A 22,074-nucleotide genomic window follows, 5' to 3' on the forward strand; every position below is an offset into this window, starting at 1 on the left:
GTCGCCATCTTGGACGAATTTAAAAACAAACGTATCTGCAGCCGCAGCGCGCGTGACGTCACGCTCCCTCTGCTGCTGTTGTGAAGACGACGACCGAGATTTGATTCAATTCAGACACAAAACAGGTAAGAAAATGTGATTCATTAGTTTCATAGTGTTTTCTAAGGTCGTTTAACACGTTAAGGATTTGTTTTCATTATTGTCGGCCTGAATCCTGATGAAGTTGAAGTTATAATCTCTGAGGAGCTAATGCTAATAGGCAGTTAGCTCGACAGAGAAACTTAACTGAAAATATGTGAAAGTCACATTTCTGTGGGCGCTTTATGGTCAGTCTACACAAATATATTTGGAAATGAAAGTGATGAATCTCCTCTTGTGTTTTGGGGACAGTTTAAATGTCAGCTTTAGCTCTATTTGACAGGAGAGTAACAGCCGCGGCTCATACATGTAAATGAGCAGCTGAAATCTCATAGTTTTCTCTGTCGTCTCTGTTTAGGGCCGTTTGTAAAAATGTTCAGAGCTTTTGTGAATGAGCGTCTGGCTGCGGCGGCTGGAGAGACACGTGCGCTGTTTGAAAGGACGAGAGCGGAGTGCGAGGAGGAACTACGTCGCTCCGAGGACGAGAACAAGAGGAAACAGCGGCTCCTGGAGCAGATACTGAGCCCGAGAGTCGTACTGGTCAGAGCGAGGGTCCAGACGCCCCCAACGAGGATTAAAGAGGAGCCAGAGGAGGAAGAGCTGCCAGTGTAGGCTCCAACACTTTCACACACGTCTAAGTCACATTATTTTAAAGTTTATTTATATCTACATCATGTTTCAGGTGTTTCCCAGAGTCCAGTGCTGTGAGCGTGAAGAGAGAAGAGCCCTCCCCGCTTCCACAGAGACAAACTGAGCGCGGGAACATCAGCTCAGAGCCACATTTCCACTCAGAGACGGAGGGACACACCGAGCACTCGTCTGACTCTGACCACGATGACGACTGGGAACCTCCATTCAGCCGCTCAGACGCACAGATGGAGACAGAGGCTGAGGGAGAAAATCACCACCACCAGGTCCAGAGCAGAGACAGAAGCACCAAAGTCTCCGCCCAAAACAAGTCTGACCCAGAGACGAGCGCGACGGTCGACGACGGAGGAGAAGAGAAGAAGAAGCACCGCTGTCACGTTTGTGATAAGAGATTTAGAGATAAACATGATTTAACAACACACATTAGAGTGCACACAGGAGAGAAGCCTTACAGCTGTTTAACCTGCCAGAAAACATTTGCCCAGAAGTCTCATCTAGTTAGTCATAGAAGAACACACACAGGGGAGAAACCTTACATCTGTCAGGTCTGTGAGATGAAATTTGCACAGCTCTATAACCTCACGACACATAGAAGAACACACACAGGGGAGAAACCACACGGCTGCACAATCTGTAATAAAACCTTTACCCGAAAGCGAGATCTTGATGTACACAGAAGAAAACACACAGGGGAGAGGCCCTACAGTTGTCCCGTTTGTGAGAAAAGATTTTTCAGTAAAGACTCCCTCAGAAAACACAGGAAAACTCACTGCTGACTTTTAATCGTTTTTCAATGTTGTTCTAAATGTACATGAGTGAGGTCATTATTTTTCCATTGCCTTGTGAAGCAGATACTTCTGTTGTTTGAATCGACTTAACACTGAAAATAGTTTTTATTTTTATTTCCTTAAGACATTTGTTGCTTTAGAAATGACTGTAAATATGTTTGATTAAAATCTGAATGTTCTGCGTGTGTTGAAGCTCATTGTTCGACTTTTGTTCATTGTTTTGTTCCTTTTGTAAATAAAACAATATAAAAACTTCATCTCTTTAGTTTTGTTTCGCACCAAAACTACATCACAAGAGCAGATACGGTTTCTGCTCTTGATCCAAATAAACCGAGTTGGTGAATTCTAATGCAGCGTTTAAGCTCAGTGCAATGTTTTAGATTTGGGTAAAGCCAAACTGGACAAAGTGCTGGGTTCAGGCGTGGGTTTTTTACCGGGCCTGACGGTGACGGAGCCGCGGGTTTTATCCGTCTGTCCTTTGGAGTCGGTCACGGTCAGGGTGAAGCTGTACGTGCCCTGGACCAGGTTTCCCAGGAACAGCACCGCCTGGTGGTCAGAGCCGTTCAGCACATCCTACAACAGAACACAGGGAAAAAGTCACAAACAGACTCATCTCTGAACTCCGAAACGTCAGGGCTTTTACTTTGCTTCTGTCAACCGTGTTTTTACATCTGTGCTGCTCAAACATGACTATAAACGTTCAGCCGATATTTTACATTTGTAGTTATTGGTGTCGCTCATTGAAACACTTTGAAATAAAGTAAAAGCATCATTTCAATCCAGCGCCAAAGGAAGAGCTCTGAGCTTTGTTCATGTGGAGAACAGACATCAAGCAGAAAACCCTCATTAAATATGATCAGAATTCATATTATAAATGCAAAGTTGACTAAATTCTTTCAGTCGATAAAAAGTCAAATCAAAGAGAATTCTTGATTTGATTAAAATGAAGTGACATTTTAATCAGAAGACTAAAACTACATGAAAATATGATGTCAAAGTTAAAGAGACTAGATGCAAGTCGGTCATGTTATACTCACTACTGCCACCTCAGGTCTTACACGTAACTGCAGCTTCTATATTAAAGAGGGAATATTATGCTTTTTTCAGTCCCATAGCACCAGTCTATATCACACTACAATGATGACAAACCTTCTGTTGGTCTGTAAATGCAGTAAATTAGAATAACTGCCTTGTATAAAATGTCTCTCTCAAAATGGCTGTAGTGAATGTCTTGAAATAGGCCTCTGTCTCTTTAAGAACCTCTGACTCTTTCGGACACGCCCCCTCCACACGCTGTCTGTGGCATCAGTGGGGAGGGGGCTCTGCTGAGGAGCAGTGGTTGGTTACTCGGCTGGTGACGAAAGCTCGGAGGCGTCTCCAGGAGGTGGGGGCGTTCCTAGGAGGACTCAGGCAAACCTATCCCTAAAATGGCCGCCATCAGAGTTTTTACAGATTACTCAAAAATACGTGAATGTGCCAAGGCAACACTTCAGGCATGTTTTTAATGAGGGAATGACATAATAACATGATGGAAAGCTTGAAAAAGTCGATTTTGCATAATACCCCCCTTTAATAATATTGCTTGCAATACACAAATTACCCACCAGGGGTGCTGCAGCACACTCAGCACCCTGGGTTCCCAGGCCTTGACTGAAAGGTCAAATATTAGATAAAAAATTTCATAATGCACCTTTTATAAGTTACTGTAAAATAAGAAAAATATAATTAAATGTATCCATTTTTTAACGGTTATTGTTCGGTTGTGGTTTTCTACAAAAATATTTTTTTTTAAAAACCCGTCTGAACTGAGCATATTTTCTCCAGTTTGATTAATATGTTTATGGTTGGACTTTACCCAAATCTAAAAAGTTCATGAAAAAAAAAAAATAGCAACAAAAACGAGACGTAAATGAGCATGAAAACGCAGCCAAACAGATGAAAAACAGGCAGCAAAAAGTTCCGACAAAGCAACAAGAACGCAACAAAAAGTGTCAAAAACAGAACAAAAAGGCAACAAAACAGGCGACAATAATGAACCAAAAAAATGTAAATCTTTGATCAGTTTTGTAGGTCTTAGCTTTCAAATGAGGCGTGACACTGGCCTGGCTTTAAACTCCAGCAGAGAAGCTTTTAGATTTGGGTAAAGCTGAACTGGAGGAAATGGACTCGGTTAGGGCGGGGTTTAGGAGGTTGATTAAAAAATATATATGTTTATGTTTATCATGTGGCTACCGACGGTAAGTTATCAAGCGCTATGTCAGTTATGTCAGTTGATTTGAATTAAAAAATATATATCTTTTTTTTTGCCGCACATAAAAAAATAACATTGTAAACATTGTTAAAACATTAATCTTGAAGTCAATAATAATATTTTTAAACAATATTTAACTTTATTTACCTCTTTTTTAACCGCATTTTAACTGACCAATCACATCACCGAACCACACTGTTTACGGAAGTGATGCGGAAGTGGAGCTTGCGCAACATGGCAGCGGCGTGGAATGGAAGGAAATGAGAGAAAACTGATCGAACCGATGGGAATTTGTCTCTCGCTCCGAAACGAACGGCTAAAATGTCACAAACAGGGTTGACGCAGTTGCAGCAGGCGGTACGTAAAGCTTTCCAGTGCGTTGAAAAGAACCAGACGACGTGGCGGACGGTGCTGGAGGAGTTCGCTCCGCTCATGGTGTCTTTGGGAAACTTAGCGCAGCAGTTTATCGCGCTGTCGAAAGTGGATCTGTCCAAAACACCGCTCCAAGTGTTCCCAGATCTGGAGGAAAAGCTGAGGTTCAAACTGCACCACGCCACGGACACAGTTATGGATAAACTCAACGAGAAACTGTGAGTAACTAATCCGCCATCAAACCTTACATCACTCTTACTGTAGTGCATGAAAAAATAAGGTATATTTACATGACTTAAATCAAGAAATACTTGTGTGGAATAATTGTTTTCGACTGTTTTGGAATAAGCTGTGACTTCAAGCTAAAGCATTATTAGCATTAAAAAAAGAAATGTTTGAGTTTTGGTGTTAATCTCTTAACCCCCACATGAACTGAGCACATTTTCTCCAGTTTGGCTTTACCCCAGTCCAAAAGCCAAAACTGAGACGAAAACAATGATGGAAATGTGACAAAAAAGTGAGAAAACATTGACAAAAAAGTGATGAAAAATTGATGAAAAAGTTGCAAAAATGTCACAAGAAATTGACAAAAAATGTACGAAAAAATGACCAAAAAAATGACAAAAATGTGACAAAAATGTGATAAAAAATTGACAAAAAAAGTCAAAAAAATTGATGAAAAAATTAAAAAATGACAAAAAAAAAGACAAAAAATGTGATAAAAAATTGACAAAAAAAGGTCGAAAAATTGACTAAAAAATGACAAAAATGTGATAAAAATCGACAAAAAAAGTCAAAAAATTGATGAAAAAATATATAAAAATATGACAAAAAATGTGACAAAAATGTGATAAAAAAAATTGACAAAAAAAAGGCAAAAAAGTATGAAAAATAACAAAAATGTGACAAAAAATGACAAAAATGTGATAAAAAAAATGACAAAAAAGTTGCAAAAATTAGTTGAATACCCCCCAAAAAAATAATTATGGAAAAAAATCGACCAAAAAAAAAGTCAAAAAATGTGATAAAAAATTGACCAAAAAAAAGGCAAAAAATGATGAAAAAATAACAAAAATGTGACCAAAAAAAAGACAAAAAAGTTGCAAAAATTAGTTGAATACCCAACAAAAAAATTATGGAAAAAAAATCTGATGACGTGAGAAAAAAGATCCTCTCGGTTCAGGCGGAAGTTAAGAGGTTAATAACCCCCACATGAACTGAGCACATTTTCTCCAGTTTGGCTTTACCCAAAGCTAAAAGCAAAGGGAAATGTGCTGGAAAAGCAACAATAACGTGATTTAAAAAAAAAGTGACGTAAAAGGATCAGACAACAAAAAAACATGACTAAAACGATCAGAAAGACGAAAACGCAACAAACCATTTCCCAAAATCAACAAGAAAGAGCAAGTGACAAAAAAACTACAAGAACACGACAAAAACACTTACAAAATGTACATGAAAAACAGTTGTGAAAACGTGACATAAGCTAGCATCCGTTGTGTAGGTCTTAGCTTTCAAATGAGGCGTTACTCTGGCCTCTCGGCTGTAATCTCCAGCCCAGAAGCTTTTAGGTTTGGGTGAAGTGGGGCGTAAGAGGTTAAAGCTGTAAATGAATTGACTTGTAGGAAGGAGCACAGCTGTATTACATTGGTCTCACTTCCTTCAGCTACATGAGGCTTTTTATGTGTTAGGTTAAATTAGGGCTGCTCGATTATTGAAAAAATAATAATCACGATTATTTTTGTCATAATTGAAATCACGATTATTCAAACGATTATTTGTTGCCTTTAAAAAAAAAACAGCAAAAAAGTGACAAAAATTCATTAAAAAAGTGACAAAAATCCATTAAAAAAAAGACAAAAAAACAGCAAAAAAGTGACAAAAATCCAGCAAAAAAAGACAAAAATCCATCCAAAAAATGACAAAAATCCAGCAAAAAAGTGACAAAAATCCAGCAAAAAAGTGACAAAAATCCAGCAAAAAAGTGACAAAAATCCATTAAAAAAGTGACAAAAATCCATAAAAAAAAGTGACAAAAATCCATAAAAAAAGTGACAAAATCCATTAAAAAAGTGACAAAATCCAGCAAAAAAGTGACAAAAATCCATTAAAAAAGACAAAAATCCAGCAAAAAAGTGACAAAAATCCATTAAAAAAGTGTCAAAAATCCATTAAAAAAAAGACAAAAAACCAGCAAAAAAGTGACAAAAATCCAGCAAAAAAAGACAAAAATCCATCCAAAAAATGACAAAAATCCAGCAAAAAAAGTGACAAAAATCCATTAAAAAAGTGACAAAAATCCAGCAAAAAAGTGACAAAAATCCATTAAAAAAAGACAAAAATCCATCCAAAAAATGACAAAAATCCAGCAAAAAAGTGACAAAAATCCAGCAAAAAAGTGACAAAAATCCAGCAAAAAAGTGACAAAAATCCATTAAAAAAGTGACAAAAATCCATAAAAAAAAGTGACAAAAATCCATAAAAAAAGTGACAAAATCCATTAAAAAAGTGACAAAATCCAGCAAAAAAGTGACAAAAATCCATTAAAAAAGACAAAAATCCAGCAAAAAAGTGACAAAAATCCATTAAAAAAGTGACAAAAATCCATTAAAAAAAAGACAAAAAACCAGCAAAAAAGTGACAAAAATCCAGCAAAAAAAGACAAAAATCCATCCAAAAAATGACAAAAATCCAGCAAAAAAAGTGACAAAAATCCATTAAAAAAGTGACAAAAATCCATAAAAAAAGTGACAAAATCCATTAAAAAAGTGACAAAATCCATAAAAAAAGTGACAAAAATCCATTAAAAAAGTGACAAAAATCCATCAAAAAAAATGACAAAAATCCATTAAAAAATGACAAAAATCCATAAAAAAGTGACAAAAATCCATAAAAAAGTGACAAAAATCCATTAAAAAAGTGACAAAAATCCATCAAAAAAGTGACAAAAATCCATTAAAAAATGACAAAAATCCATAAAAAAGTGACAAAAATCCATTAAAAAGTGACAAAAATCCATTAAAAAAGTGACAAAAATCCATAAAAAAAAAGACAAAAATCCAGCAGAAAAAAGACAAAAATCCAAAAATTAAAAATTTGGAAAAAAACATTTAAAAAAACATATTGAAAAATTGAAAAAAATAAATTATAATCGTTTTTTTTGCGATTATGCTAATTTTGTAATCGTTTACTGTTGTAATCGAAATCGTAATCGAATTTCGATTAATTGCACAGCCCTAGGTTAAATGGTATTATTTCTCTTCTCTCCTCAGCTCGTGCCTGCAGTCGGTGCGGGACGCCATCAGCTCTCAGGTGACCTCAGCGCTTCAGATCCAGGAGCAGTTTTCTCTGGACTTGGCCGTTTTAACAGAACGATCGACCTCAGCTCCTTCTGTGGCCGACATGATGCAGTGGCTCCAGGACGCCGACCGACACTACAGACAACAGTATCCTCACCGAACTGTTTCCTCATAATGTGGTTCCGTCTGTGGCTTCTTGACCTTTGTTGGTTTGTTCTTAACGTTGGCTCAGATTTGTGAAGAGGAAGGCTCTGCTGTTGACCCTGAGACCGGACGACTTTGCTCAGATGGAGTCGGCTCCTGGAAGATGGAGAGCCCTGGATTCTCCTCAAGAAGAAGTCAGAATCTCTGGTGTGTTTAAAATATTATACAATCAGAGGTTATGCACATTTTATCTTTTCAGTCTAACCAGAACCTTCAATGGACCGAGTGTCGAAACTAAAATCAGCTTAACCCCTTGACTCCCACCTGAACCGAGCACATTTTCTCCAGTTTGGCTTTACCCCAATCCAAAAGCTTCTGGAAAAAAGGTGTGAAAATAGCAACAAAACTGAGACGAAAACAATGATGGAAATGTGACAAAAAAGTGAGAAAACATTGACAAAAAGTGACGAAAAATTGATGAAAAAGTGGCAAAAATGTCACAAAAATGTGATAAAAATTTGACACATTTTTGAAAATTACAAAAATGTGACTTTTTTTTCTTTTTATTTTTATTGATTCAAAAATGAGACAAAAAATGACAAAAAAATGACAAAAATGAGTTAAATACCCAACAAAAAAATGATGGAAAAAAAATCTGATGACGTGAGGAAAAAGATCCTCTCGGTTCAGGCGGGAGTTAAGAGGTTAAATAACAACATAACAGGTTGCCACTTCGAGGCTGATTAGCCATTGAAAATAATTGAAAATAATGTTAAAAGAGGGACAGAGAGGGATTTTCAAAGAATAAAAGTTTTCATTTTATTTATTTACTACCAGGAAAGCTTTACAAAGGACTTTTTAACTGGGCCTGGCTCAGTAAAATAGTTTTTTCAGCAGGTTCCTCTCCTGTAGAACATACAAACCACACACATCAATCAATCAATCAATCAAAGTTCATGTATATAGAGCACACCAGGAAGACCGAAGTGCTTCACAGACAAAACAATTTAAAAACACAAAATTATTACATCCTAGACATAAATCAGTGCGCTCGAAATCTATAAATGACGTGTGATTGGGAAAAGTCACATCCGGACATTTCATATATATTTTTACACCATGGTCTGGGTGATACTGGATTCTGATTGGCTGGTGCATTGTTTTGGTATAACCGCACACGTAGTCCGGTAGTTAAATCACTGGGATATCACTCCGCTGTGGCGTCGCCATAGCAACGCATGACACAGCTGAATCAGATAAAGGCGTAATTAGTGACTGACAGGAACGTATGAGATGGATTTTGTGTTAATTTCAACGTTTTTGGCCAAAACAAAACGTTTGCTAAATGTTTGTAGAGGAGAGTGAGCAGCTAGGTTAGCTACTGTTAATAACATATGAGCTTTACATTTCTATTGAAAACGGTTAAGGCTATTCATCATTTTCAGGCGTACATAAAATGATCCTGCATTGAAGCATATTTGTCTGGATTAGTAAAGTCAAACATAAAAGTTTGAGTTGGGCCCAGGTGTGAGCGACTCCACCGCAGCTGTTTCCATAAACAGGTGAGCTGGTTGAGCTAGCTAGCTTTAGCTTCAGGTTAAACCTTGTAAAAGGTAAATAACTCCTGCCCACGAGTGCCGCATATCGGTGTTTCCTTCCAGGGAAAAGTGTTTCCGGGTTAGTCCTGTTGTGTTGTGATTCTGTGCTGATGTTGTGTCGTTGAGCCTGACTGAGATCCTCGTAATAGCTGCGGAGAATGACTCGCTCTGAGACCAGCCTTCAGTGACCGGCTAATAACCCACACAAAATAGTCCCGTAGTCTGGCAGATTTAGTGACTTTAGTCAATGAAAAAAGAGGAGAGAGAGGAGGAGAGAGGACTTAATCAGAAAGGAGTGTTTCATAAAACCCCCGTTAACTCCGTTTGTAGAAAAAAGAGAGATTTCTCAGGAACCGAGACACGTGGAATTAAACTGTTTTCACCTACGGAGAGCTGAGAGTCTCACCTTTAGAACGAGCCACATCATGTGTCCATAGCTAAAACATAGAATACACTGTGGTGCTACAAATATCATAACAAATGGTCAGGATTGTTGGTGCTCTACAGCTAATTCCCCAAAACAGTGCGGCCTCAGTGTGTTAAAATATCACATCCACTGGTCGAACTCAGGGAAGTCCATCTGTGTTCGACCTCTTCATTAGTTTCTAATTGTACAGATGAATGAAATACTTGTCATGGCTTTAACTGATGTGTGTACTTTACACCAATGGAGGGTCTGCACATTTAAATAAAACTGAAATAGCAGCAAACTGAGTGGACTTTTTCCAGATATTTTCCATCATTATGCTTGAAAATGGATGTTAGATAAAGCACAACAGTAAAAAAGTTAAATGAAAAGAAAATAGAGATGAGTTCGAAGGATCGTTTCCTCTACAGTTTTTGTAGATCTGAGGTCGCACTCGTTTGGCTCCTGTCGCTCGGCTCGACATCATTTGCAAAACTTCTATGACTAAAGGCACCAGAAACTTTGCATGAAACATTTACTTCAGGGATGTTTTGGTTTGTTTGGTTGATCAGTATTTGAATTATTACTATGATGCATAAACAGTCCACCTCTTCTCTTCCAGACGCGCTGTGCAGAGTTTCCTTCTTTATGGAGTCTCAGTGAAAAGAAGAAATCGGACTTTTGATCGATCACTATCGTCAAACGAGAAACGGACTGGGAAAGAGACTTTAGCTTTGGAGATGAACTTGTGAAACTGCAGCTTCAGAACTCGGATGTATTTATAGAAAGCCACACGATTGACTTTAACAAACCATTTTATTGCAGCGATTTATAAATCAGACAAACTGATGATACAAACTTTCAAATAACAACACTGCAAAACCACGACATGTGCCATCATGAAAGCCACTAAGGAGTCACAATGTGCTGCAATGACTTTGTTCAGGCGCGTGATGCTCGTTCAATACTAAAAATCTACTTTATGATCATATATGGAATAAATAAGTCAATGAATAAATAACATATAAACAAAGTATTGTGCATTTTACGTGTGGAGTAAGACCAGTTGTGAAATGTCCATGTAAACAGAAACTAAGAGTAAAACAGGAGGTATTATCCGACTAGTGAAAAACATCTACAATATATATGCTGTAGTTTCACTTCCTGATTTTTCAGCTCCTCCCACCCCCTCCTCTCGCTTTTGATAAAGAGAAAAATGAAGTACAATATAGACCGTGTGGCTGTAGTGAAGCTATAGCGATGTTTATACTTCACAATGTAGGGCTAGGCACCGTTAAACGATATCAGGATGTTATCGGAAAAAAGGATCATGTAATACTGGTATGGGAAAAGGTAAAAGTATCGACAGCAGGTACTGACAAAATAAATACGTCTTTAGAGACCAAGGTTTGATGCGTTTTAAAGGCAAGTTTTGACGTTGGTTCAGGGACAACATTAACCTCTTCACTCCCGCCTGAACCGAGAGGATCTTTTTCCTCACGTCATCAGATTTTTTTCTCCATCATTTTTTTGTTGGGCATTCAACTCATTTTTTGTCACATTTTTGTCATTTTTTTCATCCATTTTTTCATCACATTTTTGTCACATTTTTTGTCAATTTTTTGGGTCAAATTTTTGTCATTTTTGTATTTTTTTGGTAATTTTTTGTCACATTTTTAAATTTTTTTCATCCATTTTTTGTTATTTTTTGTCACATTTTTGTCATTTTTTCATCCATTTTTCATCAGTTTTTTGTAATTTTTTTGTGTCATTTTTTGTCACATTAAAAAAAAAAATCATCAATTTTTTATCAATTTTTTGTAATTTTTTTGTCAATTTCTTGTGACATTTTTGCCACTTTTTCATCCATTTTTCGTCACTTTTTTGTCAACGTTTTCTCACTTTTTTTTCACATTTCCATCATTGTTTTCGTCTCAGTTCTGTCTCTATTTTCACACCTTTTCCCAGAAGCTTTTGGACCGGGGTAAAGCCAAACTGGAGAAAATGTGCTCGGTTCAGGTGGGAATTAAGGGGGTAATGCACCTTTTCGGAAAACAAATGGTTTCTCCAACTCTTTTGTCCCCTCAGTCACTGAACTGCTGAATTCTGAAGGGAGTGTGTTTACTAAGTCACCTTAACCTTTTTGAAATGTGTCCTTTTTTATTATCCATTTCATTTTTTTAAATTTTTTTGTCATTTTTTGGTCATTTTTTGTCCAATTTTTAGTCATTTTTTTTGTCAAATTTTTGTCTTTTTTTGTCACATTAAAAAAAATATATATATCAAATTTTTGTCATTTTTTTGTGACATTTTTGCCACTTTTTCATAATTTTTTCGTCACTTTTTTGTCACATTTCCATCATTGTTTTCTTCTCAGTTTTGTTGCTCTTTTCTCACCTTTTTTCCTGAAGATTTTGGATTGGGGTAAAGCCAAACTGGAGAAAATGTGCTCGGTTCAGGTGGGAGTTAAGGGGTTAAAGGATGACTTGGTTTTTGTTGGTTTGGTCGAGAGTGCATGTTAATGAACATATATGGGCTCATGCATGTAAACACGCCACATGGAGTATTAGCCTTGGACTAATATGGCCTGTGGGCGGCATGGAGGTGCAGCCTTTGGGCCTCACAGAAAGAAGGTCACAGTTTAAAGTCCCAGCTGGACGGGGCCTTTCTGTGTAGAGTTTGCATGTTCTCCCCGTGTCTGTCTAGGTTTGCTCCAGGTACTCCGGTTTCCCCGACCACTAAAAACATGTACATGAGGTTCCCCTCCGGGTGCTCAGGACTCCCCCTGGAAATGAGATTAATCTCAGTGGGACTTTTCCCTAAACATGGTTTTAGTGGAGGGGGAAGCCGGAGTACCTGGAGGAAACACGAGGCCCCGTTTGGCCCGGGATCGAACCCAGGACAACTGTCCGTGCCTTATGGTTATAAACAACAAATATTTAAGTATAGGTATCTGAAAAGGTATACGGTACTAGTACCGTAAAGATATAGAGGTACCCAGCCCTAAGCACCGGCAGTCTTTGCACTCTCTTGTTTTTTATTTATCATAAAACCTTTTTAACAAAGTGCCATAAGGATTAAGATTATGGATACGCAAGACTTGACGAGGCCTCTCAGAATAAGAAGAGCCCCTGGGTAAGATTAAAAGATTCCTCAAAGATGTGTTAAAGAGGGGGTATTATGCTTTTTACAGTCACATAGCACCAGTCTATATCACACTACTATGATGACCAAACCTCCTGTTGGTCTGTAAATGCAGTAAATTAGAATAACTGCCTTGTATAAAATGTCTCTCTCAAAATGGCTGTAGTGAATGTCTTGAAATAGGCCTCTGTCTCTTTAAGAACCTCTGAGCCTTTAGACACGCCCCCTCCACACGCTGTCTGTGGCATCAGTGGGGAGGGGGTTCTTCTGAGGAGCAGTGGTTGGTTACTCGGCTGGTGACGAAAGCTCGGAGGCGTCTCCAGGAGGTGGGGGCGTTCCTAGGAGGACTCAGGCAAACCTATCCCTAAAATGGCCGCCATCAGAGTTTTTACAGATTACTCAAAAATACGTGAATGTGCCAAGGCAACACTTCAGCCATGTTTTTACTGAGGGAATGACATAATAACTTGATGTAAAGCTTGAAAAAGTCGATTTTGCATAATACCCCCCCTTTAACACAGCTCTAGGTCTGGTTTAAATGAGAGAGCAACATTGTAAAAAGCTGTAAAAAGTGTGTTTCGCCTTTGCCCCGCTGTAAAGTCTGCTATACGTACTCCTTCAGGGGCACGCTGTTGGTCGAAATGGGTTTGGGCACGTCTTGGATCGTCGCCGGCGAGTTGGCGAAGCTCCTGCCCATGTAGCCCCTCCGGTACCTCGCCCCCTTCTCTATGGCGGGACACGTGCTGCTCAGGACGGCGCCGCTGATCATGAGGATGACGGCGGACGCCCAGCCCAGATAAATGGCCTGGCCCAGCTCCCGCTTGTGCATCACGGGCACGTTGGGGTTGTAGAAGTCCTGCACCACCGTGTTGGCCGTCCACGACACGGGGATGAGCACGCAGAGCCCGGTGAGGATGAACAAGACGCCGCCGGAGAGCGCGATCCCGGCCTTCGCCCGCCGGTCGTCGCCCGCGCAGGTGGTGCACTTCATCCCGCAGCAGGACACGGTGCACGAGAGCCAGCCCATGAAGATCGCCAGGCACATGAGGGCGCGGGCGGCCTGGATGTCGGGCGGCAGGGCCAGCATGGAGTCGTAGGTTTTGCACTGCATGTGGCCCGTGGTCTGGTACACGCAGTTCATCCAGATGCCCTCCCACTTGATCTCGGAGGTGAGGAGGTTGGGCCCGATGAAGGCGGAGACTTTCCACTGGGGCAGAGCCGTGACCGCGATGGCCATGATCCAGCCGGTGACGGCGCAGGTGAAGCTGATCAGCTGCATCCCGGTGTTCACCATCCTGCCGAGGAGCTCCACCAAATCAGGGCTTTGGAGGAGGAAACGTCTGGTTCAAAGTTTTATCTTCGACGACAAACAAAAGAGCCCGTTTGTAATGCAACTCCCCTTCCTTTATGAATAATAGACTATTGTTGACGTCGCCGGACAAACTCTTCGAAACCTCCAAAGACGATTGTTTGTTGTCCTCTTAAAGTTTACATGTGTTTCTTTAAAAATAAACTTGCCAACACAAAATGTATGGAACAAAAGTCTTCAAAGCTTCCCAAAAGTCTCAAAGTCACTTTTTTGTTGCACAAACTGTAAGAAAGATCATGAAGTTTGTTAGTATAGATTCCTTATTGTACTTTCTAGCCTTGGAAACATGGAGACTCTTATCCGGTCAGTTTTAAGTGAAAAAGTCAGAATTTCTCCTTCTTCAACTCGGGAAAAAGGTTACGTTTTCATTGTGGAACTTCAAGATCTTACAAAATCTCTAAAATGTCGGCACATCCGAGCACAAAAAGCTCGGTTCTTCTTTGTTCTGTGTGGCCGCGAAGTGTTTTCAATTAATTATGAAAATCCAAGCCAAGAGATTCGATGTCCTGAAACCGTATCCGCGACGAACGACGGCGACGGTCAGTCTTCCCCAGATTCTGTCCTTGTTTTTTCAAAGCTCTGTTCGTTTTTCTTGCAAAGTCCCGACAACTTCGGAGCCTTTTTCCTCAAAGTCGTCGAAATGGGGTGTTTTTGTCGCACCTTGAAAAGCAAAATAACACGTTTTTAATTGAATAAACAAAGCTGTTAAAGCGAAATAAAAGGCAAACACTCACCTGGGAAGGTTTTGCAGGCAAGGTAATCGATTTCCAGATGAGCAAATGGTAAATGTTTGTTCTTTGGTCACGATTTCTTGATTTGTTTCTTAGATCAAACCATCACCGGTCGATTGTTGAATCCCCAAAATGCGCGATTGATGGGATTTCTCGTAAAGGTCAGAAAATGTCAAAGTCCCTGGTTAAAAAGTGCAGATAGAAGCAGGTTTCCTCGGTTAGAAAGTCTCCAAAGTCTTTAAAACTGACTCCTGTTTCCGAATAATCCAAATTCAAGGTTCACCGTCGATCGTCAACTTGTCGGTATCCATTTTTTTTGACGTTTTTTCCTTCTCGAAGCCCGTGGCACTTTCTCCCGCTCGTCGCCTCAGAGTTTTTCGGCGTATGAATGATTGAAGAGTCCCGTAGCGATGCGTCGGAGCGCGGAGGGTCCCGTCGGGTCCGAGAGTTCGCCTGAATGAGGCCGAGTCCCGGCGTGTAAGGGATACGGGCGGCTCCGGTGTCGGTTTACCGTCAACGGGTCAGAACTGGGTAACGTGAGAGGCCAGAGCGAAGCCGGAGATCACTGAACGGGGGACGAGAAAGACGGGACGAGTTCGGGTCGTTGTGGAGACCCGGTTTAGCAAATTGACGATCCAGGAACATCCACCAATAAGGTTTTCAAAGTGTTATTCAAAAAGAAAGTGGGAACACCGCAAAAAGTAATTCACTAGATCAATATAAACGTCTCAATTTGAGCATAATAATCCACATTTTAGTTGTTTTGACTAGTTAAGAAGTTGTTGGGCATTTGTCCTAGATTATTTCACTTGTTCTGAGATGTTTCTGACTCGTTTCGATACATTTCGTCCTTATTTCAGGTCATTTTCTTTGCCAATGGGGAAAGAAAATTGGTCTTATCTCATTGGAAATTTTACTTTCTTATTTCAAGCGAGATTTACCTCAGAACTGGTCTGAAATGTCCTCAAACAAGCAAAGCAAACTTGGTCCGATCAGGAAAAGTGTGAGAGTTTGGCTGATAAAAGCTGATGTTAAGAGTTGAAAATAATAATTGCACATAAACTTGGGACCAAAAGAGTCTTGTAGTGTTTGTCATAGTGTCCTTTCTACGTCCAATGAATCCAAAAAGAACATATTCAGATCAATTCCTTTTCATCTTCTCCACCAAACTGTTTCTTCAAGAACATTGTCAAGTTCACTGCCTTTGGAAATGTGTAGAGGCAAAATAGTTGATCACATCCATCCGTCTTCAATGGAAATCACTACTTCTATTACAAAACGTCTCCAAATTTGCCCCAGAAAGGGTTACAAGTCTTCCATTATCAGGAACCTTTCACTCAGACGAAGCAGAATCTTTGCTCCAACGCCTCCAGTGAAGTCTTTGGTGTCCAGATCTGCCTAAAAACGTCAATGATCTTCAACAAGTGGCCCAACACTTTAAAATCCTCCCGTCGTCGACGCTCGGCTCGATCCAGAACACTCGGATTCTGCGTTTTTCAGACAAAGCAGCCGAAAATCCCCGTTTCTCGTTGCCCCTGACGGACGAGTCGACGGTAAAATGGGTTCCTGGACTGAAGTGGGTCCTTGAGATCGCGCCCCTCCCCCCCCGCCGTGAGGAATAATGATGCGCTGTGTAAACCTGGACTGGTCTGCGATGCTTTTCGGAGGTCAGAAACGGAGGCTCCCGCGGGACAAAGCTCGGGAGGACGGTGGGGCCTCTGCGCGGGTCAGAGGGAAAAAGTGTTTTGTTTTGTCGGAGCGAAAATGAATGGAAAGTGAAGAAGAGAGCAGTGCTTTTGTTTTGCGGAGGTGCGATGGGGACAAAAGAGACGAGCCAGAGTTCAGTTTTCAGTATTTTAGAAAGTGGTTTAAGTATTTCAAACACTTTCTACACCTCTGCATACATTTGACGACTCACATTTTAGATGAAGCAGAAGAAGCCGATGTTCTTGTGTAAAAGTAGCTCAAAGGTTATTGGAGACGAAGTAGAGTCAGATCCATTTATGCAGCTGGAAGTGCATATGTCACAGTGCTTTAGAAAATATGACTTATTTAGGAGGATTTACAGACAGGAAGTGACATAGATTGAGGTAAAGTTCCATCACAGTCTTGCTGCGTTCACGTGGAGCTTGGCTGGGTCCGAAACGAGCAGATTAGTGAGAGCTCTTCCGCCAAACCGGATGTGCGTCAGCGTCCGCCATGACAAGAAGCTTCCGAATTGGGTTGTCAGTTAGGAAGTTGTTACCTCTGGTGCTAACAAACCGGTGATTAGGAGCTATGTGCCATCCCATAAGCCACTGCGCCAAACCCTCCCACCCCCCTCGGCCCCACCCTCGAGTGTTTCATGCGCAACCACTGTTGATTGACAGGAGCACATTTAATAATAAAAATAATCGTCTTGCCGTGCCTCCTCGTTCTGTGATTGTTTCCCAAATCTGTGCGAACATTTCGGCCACGGTCCTCAGGCTGCTGTGCAGTTCCAAATGATTCGAGCGCACACAGCAGTCTGTCGTTAGCCAGGTTAGCATTCTGGTGCATTTAAAGCAATAAATAATAACTATTTTTGGCTATTCTGCTGCTATGAAAAGAATAGTTTCTGGTTAATATACACAGGGTTCAGCTTTTTCTTTTAGTACAAACTAATGTTCTAATGGGAAACCCTGAAGTGAATTTCTCCTTTGTGAGATCAATAAAGGTTTATCTTATCTTATCTTTTTATTGAACATGCTTAAAGTAAAAAAAAAAACAGCCTTCATCAGAGCTTTCTATTCATGGATTCATTTATCTCATATATATTCAATTAAAGCAAAAAAATAAAACAATATTAAAAAAAAAATAATAATTAATTATTATGTAAGGACTTTATATTTTATTTTGGAAATTCCGGCCAAATTGATTGCGTCATTTCCCTTTCTTGTAACCGGAAATGTTTAAATCTGTCATGGCGGGTGTTTGTTAAACACTAGCGCCTGGTTTGAATGGGGAAAAGAGGTGAACTGATTTATTGTACGTTTTGGACTTCATTGTAAGACATGGTATTAATTTATTACGGTACGTGCTTTTAGTTCTTACGGTGGAAACACTAATTACGGAAATAAAACGGAAAAAGGCCACTTGTACGCTCCATCATTCATGGAGTTTGGACACCCCTATTGTAGGGCATAGATACCCAATATGTAAAAAAAAAAGATCTCTGCTTCACTCACTCGGGCGCATTTCATATGTCACGACCAAACTTTAGTGAAAATCAGATCCAATCAAAGGAGTTCCCCCTCCCACCTGAGTCCCCCCCTCCCACCTGAGTCCCCCCTCCCACCTGAGTCCCCCCTCCCACCTGAGTCCCCCTCCCACCTGAGTCCCCCCCTCCCACCTGAGTCCCCCCTCCCACCTGAGTCCCCCCCTCCCACCTGAGTCCCCCCTCCCACCTGAGTCCCCCCTCCCACCTGAGTCCCCCTCCCACCTGAGTCCCCCCTCCCACCTGAGTCCCCCTCCCACCTGAGGTCCCCCTCCCATCTGAGTCCCCCCTCCCACCTGAGTCCCCCCTCCCACCTGAGTCCCCCCTCCCACCTGAGTTCCCCCTCCCACCGGATAACGGAGCTCAACTGTGAAGGTCCAGACCCTTGTACGAAACGTAAAACCAGGCGAGTATTTTCCCAATCAACATATTTTTATTTAGGAGCTTTTGTTTATGAACCCGGGCAACACACTCCCCATGTATGTTTTGCCCCCCAGGGAAATTTATTTGGAGAAAATCTGAAACTTAATCTCTGTTATGTAACACGTCTGTATTCAGGGACAGAAAATCTTATGAAATTTGATTTTGCGACATATTGTGACGTGAGAAGAAACATTAAAGAAACTCATATTTGTGGAGTGAAATATAATGAAACCCGTTACTGAGAAGTCCTTTGGTCGGTGGTTTCAGGCTCTTTCTGCATTAAACATGATCGGAAACGAGATCCTCCTCCTCGTGTTTACTTTTACCGTTGCTGCGGAAACGGTCGCCCCGGAAACCACTTTCCGCCGTCTCCTTCAGTAACGCTTTACACCCGGATTCATATACCTGCCAAATGTATGTGTGACCTACAGTACACTGAACACACATGGAATAATACTAGAGGTTTAATGAGATTAATATATTAATATGAATCGCAAATGAATCACACTTTAATTTAGACAAGAAAAGGTCCTGCTTCCGTCTTCATCAGAGGCTCTGATGATGTTTGTTTTTTACCGAGTGTCTTTCAAAAAGAACCTAAAAAAGTGAAACTATAAACATCACAAAAAATGTCAAAAATCTTGAAAATAATCGTGTTAACTGTGTTTCAGTGTCACGTGCACTTTAACCTCTTACCACCCGCCTAAACCGAATGCCCTCTGTCCTCTTTGGCTATAGGCCTGTGTAACACCTCATTTGAAAGCTAAGACCCACAAAACCGATCTTTTTCCTTGCGTTGTTGCTGTGTTGTCTCACCTTTTTTATGTTTTATTTTTGTCACATTTTTGTTGAGTTTTTTTGACATTTTTGTTGAATTTTTGTCACTTTTTTGTTGATTTTTTTTTGACATTTTTGTTGAATTTTTGTCACTTTTTTGTTGATTTTTTTGACATTTTTGTTGAATTTTTGTCACATTTTTGTTGAATTTTTGTCACTTTTTTGTTGAATTTTTGTCACATTTTTGTTGAATTTTTGTCACATTTTTGTTGATTTTTTTGTCACATTTTTGTTGAATTTACATCCTTGTTTTCTTCTCATTTTTTTGTGGCTGTTTTGGTGCTTCTTTCCCCAAGAAGCTTTTTGATTAGTTTAAAGCCAAACTGGAGAAAATGGGATCCGTTCAGGTGGGAGTTAAGGGTAAACTGAATCTGAAACAAAATAAAAACACAAGAGAAAAGCAGCTCATGGGCATAAAATACCAATTTATTACTTTGCACATTAACACAAGAATTCCCTGCAGGCTAAAAAAAAACAAAAAAAACAGGATGAACATGTCACATCATAGCAATAAACACATGAATGGCCTTCTGCAGCAGGAGGCGGGGCCAAAACCACAAACCCCACCCCCTTAACCCCTCCCCCCCCAAAAAAAAAATAAAAAATAAAACAACCAGGAAGAACTCCGGCTCCACTCACAAAGTCCCAAAGTTTACAACGTTTGGGACGAACTTTGGGACTCCGTGACGCTGTATTGCTATCGGACTGAAGCGGGAAAACCAAACCCCCGGAAAATGTTAAGAAACCAAAGAAAAGATTTAAAAAATATACAATACACGATGTCAAAATACAAATATTATCAAAGTGAGAGGGATTTTCTCAAAACAACTCATGCGTTTTTTCTTTTTTTTCAGGGGGGACACGCGGATGGTTCCTACAAAGGTTTTAAAAAGAGGTAAACCCCCGGCTGGTCGAAGGTTACAAACGGTTTGAGCCAAAATGGCCGACTTGGGAGAGGCGCAAAATGGCGGGGAAAAGGCGGCCTCCTTCCTCGGTCTTTTGCGGGTTCGAAAATTTGAAGAAAAATACCTCGTTTTGACGCGAACCCGTGACGCAAAAGAGCGAGAAGAAACCGTCGCCGCCGACAAGACGCCTTTTTCCGTGGTTAAAATCCAGACGCTGGTTTGTACCTTCAGAAAAAATTTCACACGATCGGTTAAAATACTTGGACAGATATTGCTAAAACGCTAAAGTCGATACATTTAAAAACTCCCGAAACAAACAAAAGCGTTATTTTTCCTCGTAATAAATACAGATTTGAAAAAAAATGAGTTTTTTTTTTTAGTTTTTCCGTCTTTTTGTCTCGGTTTGAAAAGGACGATACTCCGGCATGCAGGCGAGCAATATTATTTTACAACAAACTAGGAAAAACAAAACAAAAGAACCAAAAAAAAAAAAAAGAACTATAGTCCACCAAAAAATGCACATACCCACTGATTGATACAAGCAACAAAAGTAAAACTAAATATACTCAAAAGTAAAACGTTAGAGGATTTTACGAGCGCGAAAAACAGACCGACGACAGATCACGATGAGGAGAATTATAGCTTTTTCTACGTTTGTTTTTAAAAGGTCGAAACTATTGCTTTGTAAAAAAACGGCGAGAGGGAAAAAAAAAGGGGGGCGTGTCCACGTTTAGCTCAGAGTTGGGGGAGGAGTTTGTGAGATCCTCGACTAAGCTTCGTACGTTTAAGGCGAGACGCTGCAGGTGAATAGGCGAAAAAATTAAATGTGAAGATATCGATTTGAAACTTTTACTGAAGATCACTGGTGTGAATGTGAGGGGGAAATGTATTGCGAGTTTTACGTCAGTTCATGTTTTCATGTAACAATAAGGCGTTTTATGCTTCAAAATGATCAAAATGGCCGCCACTTTTCAGCAAAGAAATCTAAATAATGGACAGACTTTGGAGAGGTGGTTTTATTGTGTTGATGTATCAGTAACGGAGATTTTTCCCGAGGGATTTTGGATCTTGTGAAGTAAAAAAAAGTCTGTAAAAATTCCTCGTTTATTGCGGTTCAAAGCTCAATAAATCAGGCAGGAATTAGATACTGAAAAATCCCTCTGAAACAAACTCCTGTAAAGTGTGGAGTCTGATGGAGCGTCTTTCGTGTGGATACCAAACATGTCGGTATTTGTGAATGACTAATCCTGGGAAAGACCAGGGAGGGAAAAGGAGGAGTTTCATGTTATTGATGTTAAGGAGAAAACTCGAAAAACATCTCCAACATTGTGAGAAATCGATGCTTTCACCTGCAGCTTCTCACCTTAACCTCTTAACTCCCGCCTGAACCGAGGGGATCTTTTTCCTCACGTCATCAGACTTTTTTTCCCATCATTTTTTGTCAAATTTTTGTCATTTTTTTGTCAAATTTTTATCACATTTTTGTATTTTTTTGGTCGATTTTTTGTCAATTTCTTGTGACATTTTTGCCACTTTTTCATCACTTTTTTGTCACATTTCCATCATTGTTTTCGTCTCAGTTTTGTTGCTATTTTCACACCTTTTTTCCAGGAGCTTTTGGACTGGGGTAAAGCCAAACTGGAGAAAATGTGCTCGGTTCAGGTGGGAGTTAAGGGGGTAAATACTTTAAAAACAAGCTGCAAAGTCTGGTAAATACAAGCTCATTCTTGTGAAAATATCATACACAACTTGTGAGTACACAGGGTCAAATTTGTGGTTATTTGGC

General features: G+C 40.0%; 2 protein-coding genes and 1 long non-coding RNA gene across 3 annotated transcripts in view; 2 read left to right on the forward strand and 1 right to left on the reverse strand.

Annotated features, from left to right (window-relative positions):
• Positions 1-22,074, forward strand: part of LOC306974001 — a 147,681-nt gene that overhangs the window by 85,831 nt on the left and 39,776 nt on the right. Inside the window, exon 2 of the long non-coding RNA XR_013793596.1 lies at positions 12,362-12,401. This is a non-coding gene — a long non-coding RNA (uncharacterized lncRNA). The remainder of the gene's footprint in view (positions 1-12,361; positions 12,402-22,074) is intronic.
• airim (AFG2 interacting ribosome maturation factor) lies at positions 4,054-10,425 on the forward strand. The gene is made up of 4 exons (XM_079571538.1): positions 4,054-4,415; positions 7,470-7,643; positions 7,729-7,847; positions 10,267-10,425. Exons 1-4 carry the CDS (start codon positions 4,147-4,149, stop codon positions 10,305-10,307), a joined length of 603 nt encoding a protein of 200 aa, XP_079427664.1. The 5' UTR covers positions 4,054-4,146; the 3' UTR covers positions 10,308-10,425.
• On the reverse strand, positions 13,382-14,104 carry cldn35 (claudin 35). The gene has a single exon (XM_079571588.1). The coding sequence runs from the start codon at positions 14,080-14,082 to the stop codon at positions 13,393-13,395; it is 690 nt and encodes a 229-aa protein (XP_079427714.1). The 5' UTR covers positions 14,083-14,104; the 3' UTR covers positions 13,382-13,392.

This window comes from Gobius niger (assembly GCF_951799975.1).
Source record: "Gobius niger genome assembly, chromosome: 14".
NCBI lineage: Eukaryota > Metazoa > Chordata > Actinopteri > Gobiiformes > Gobiidae > Gobius > Gobius niger.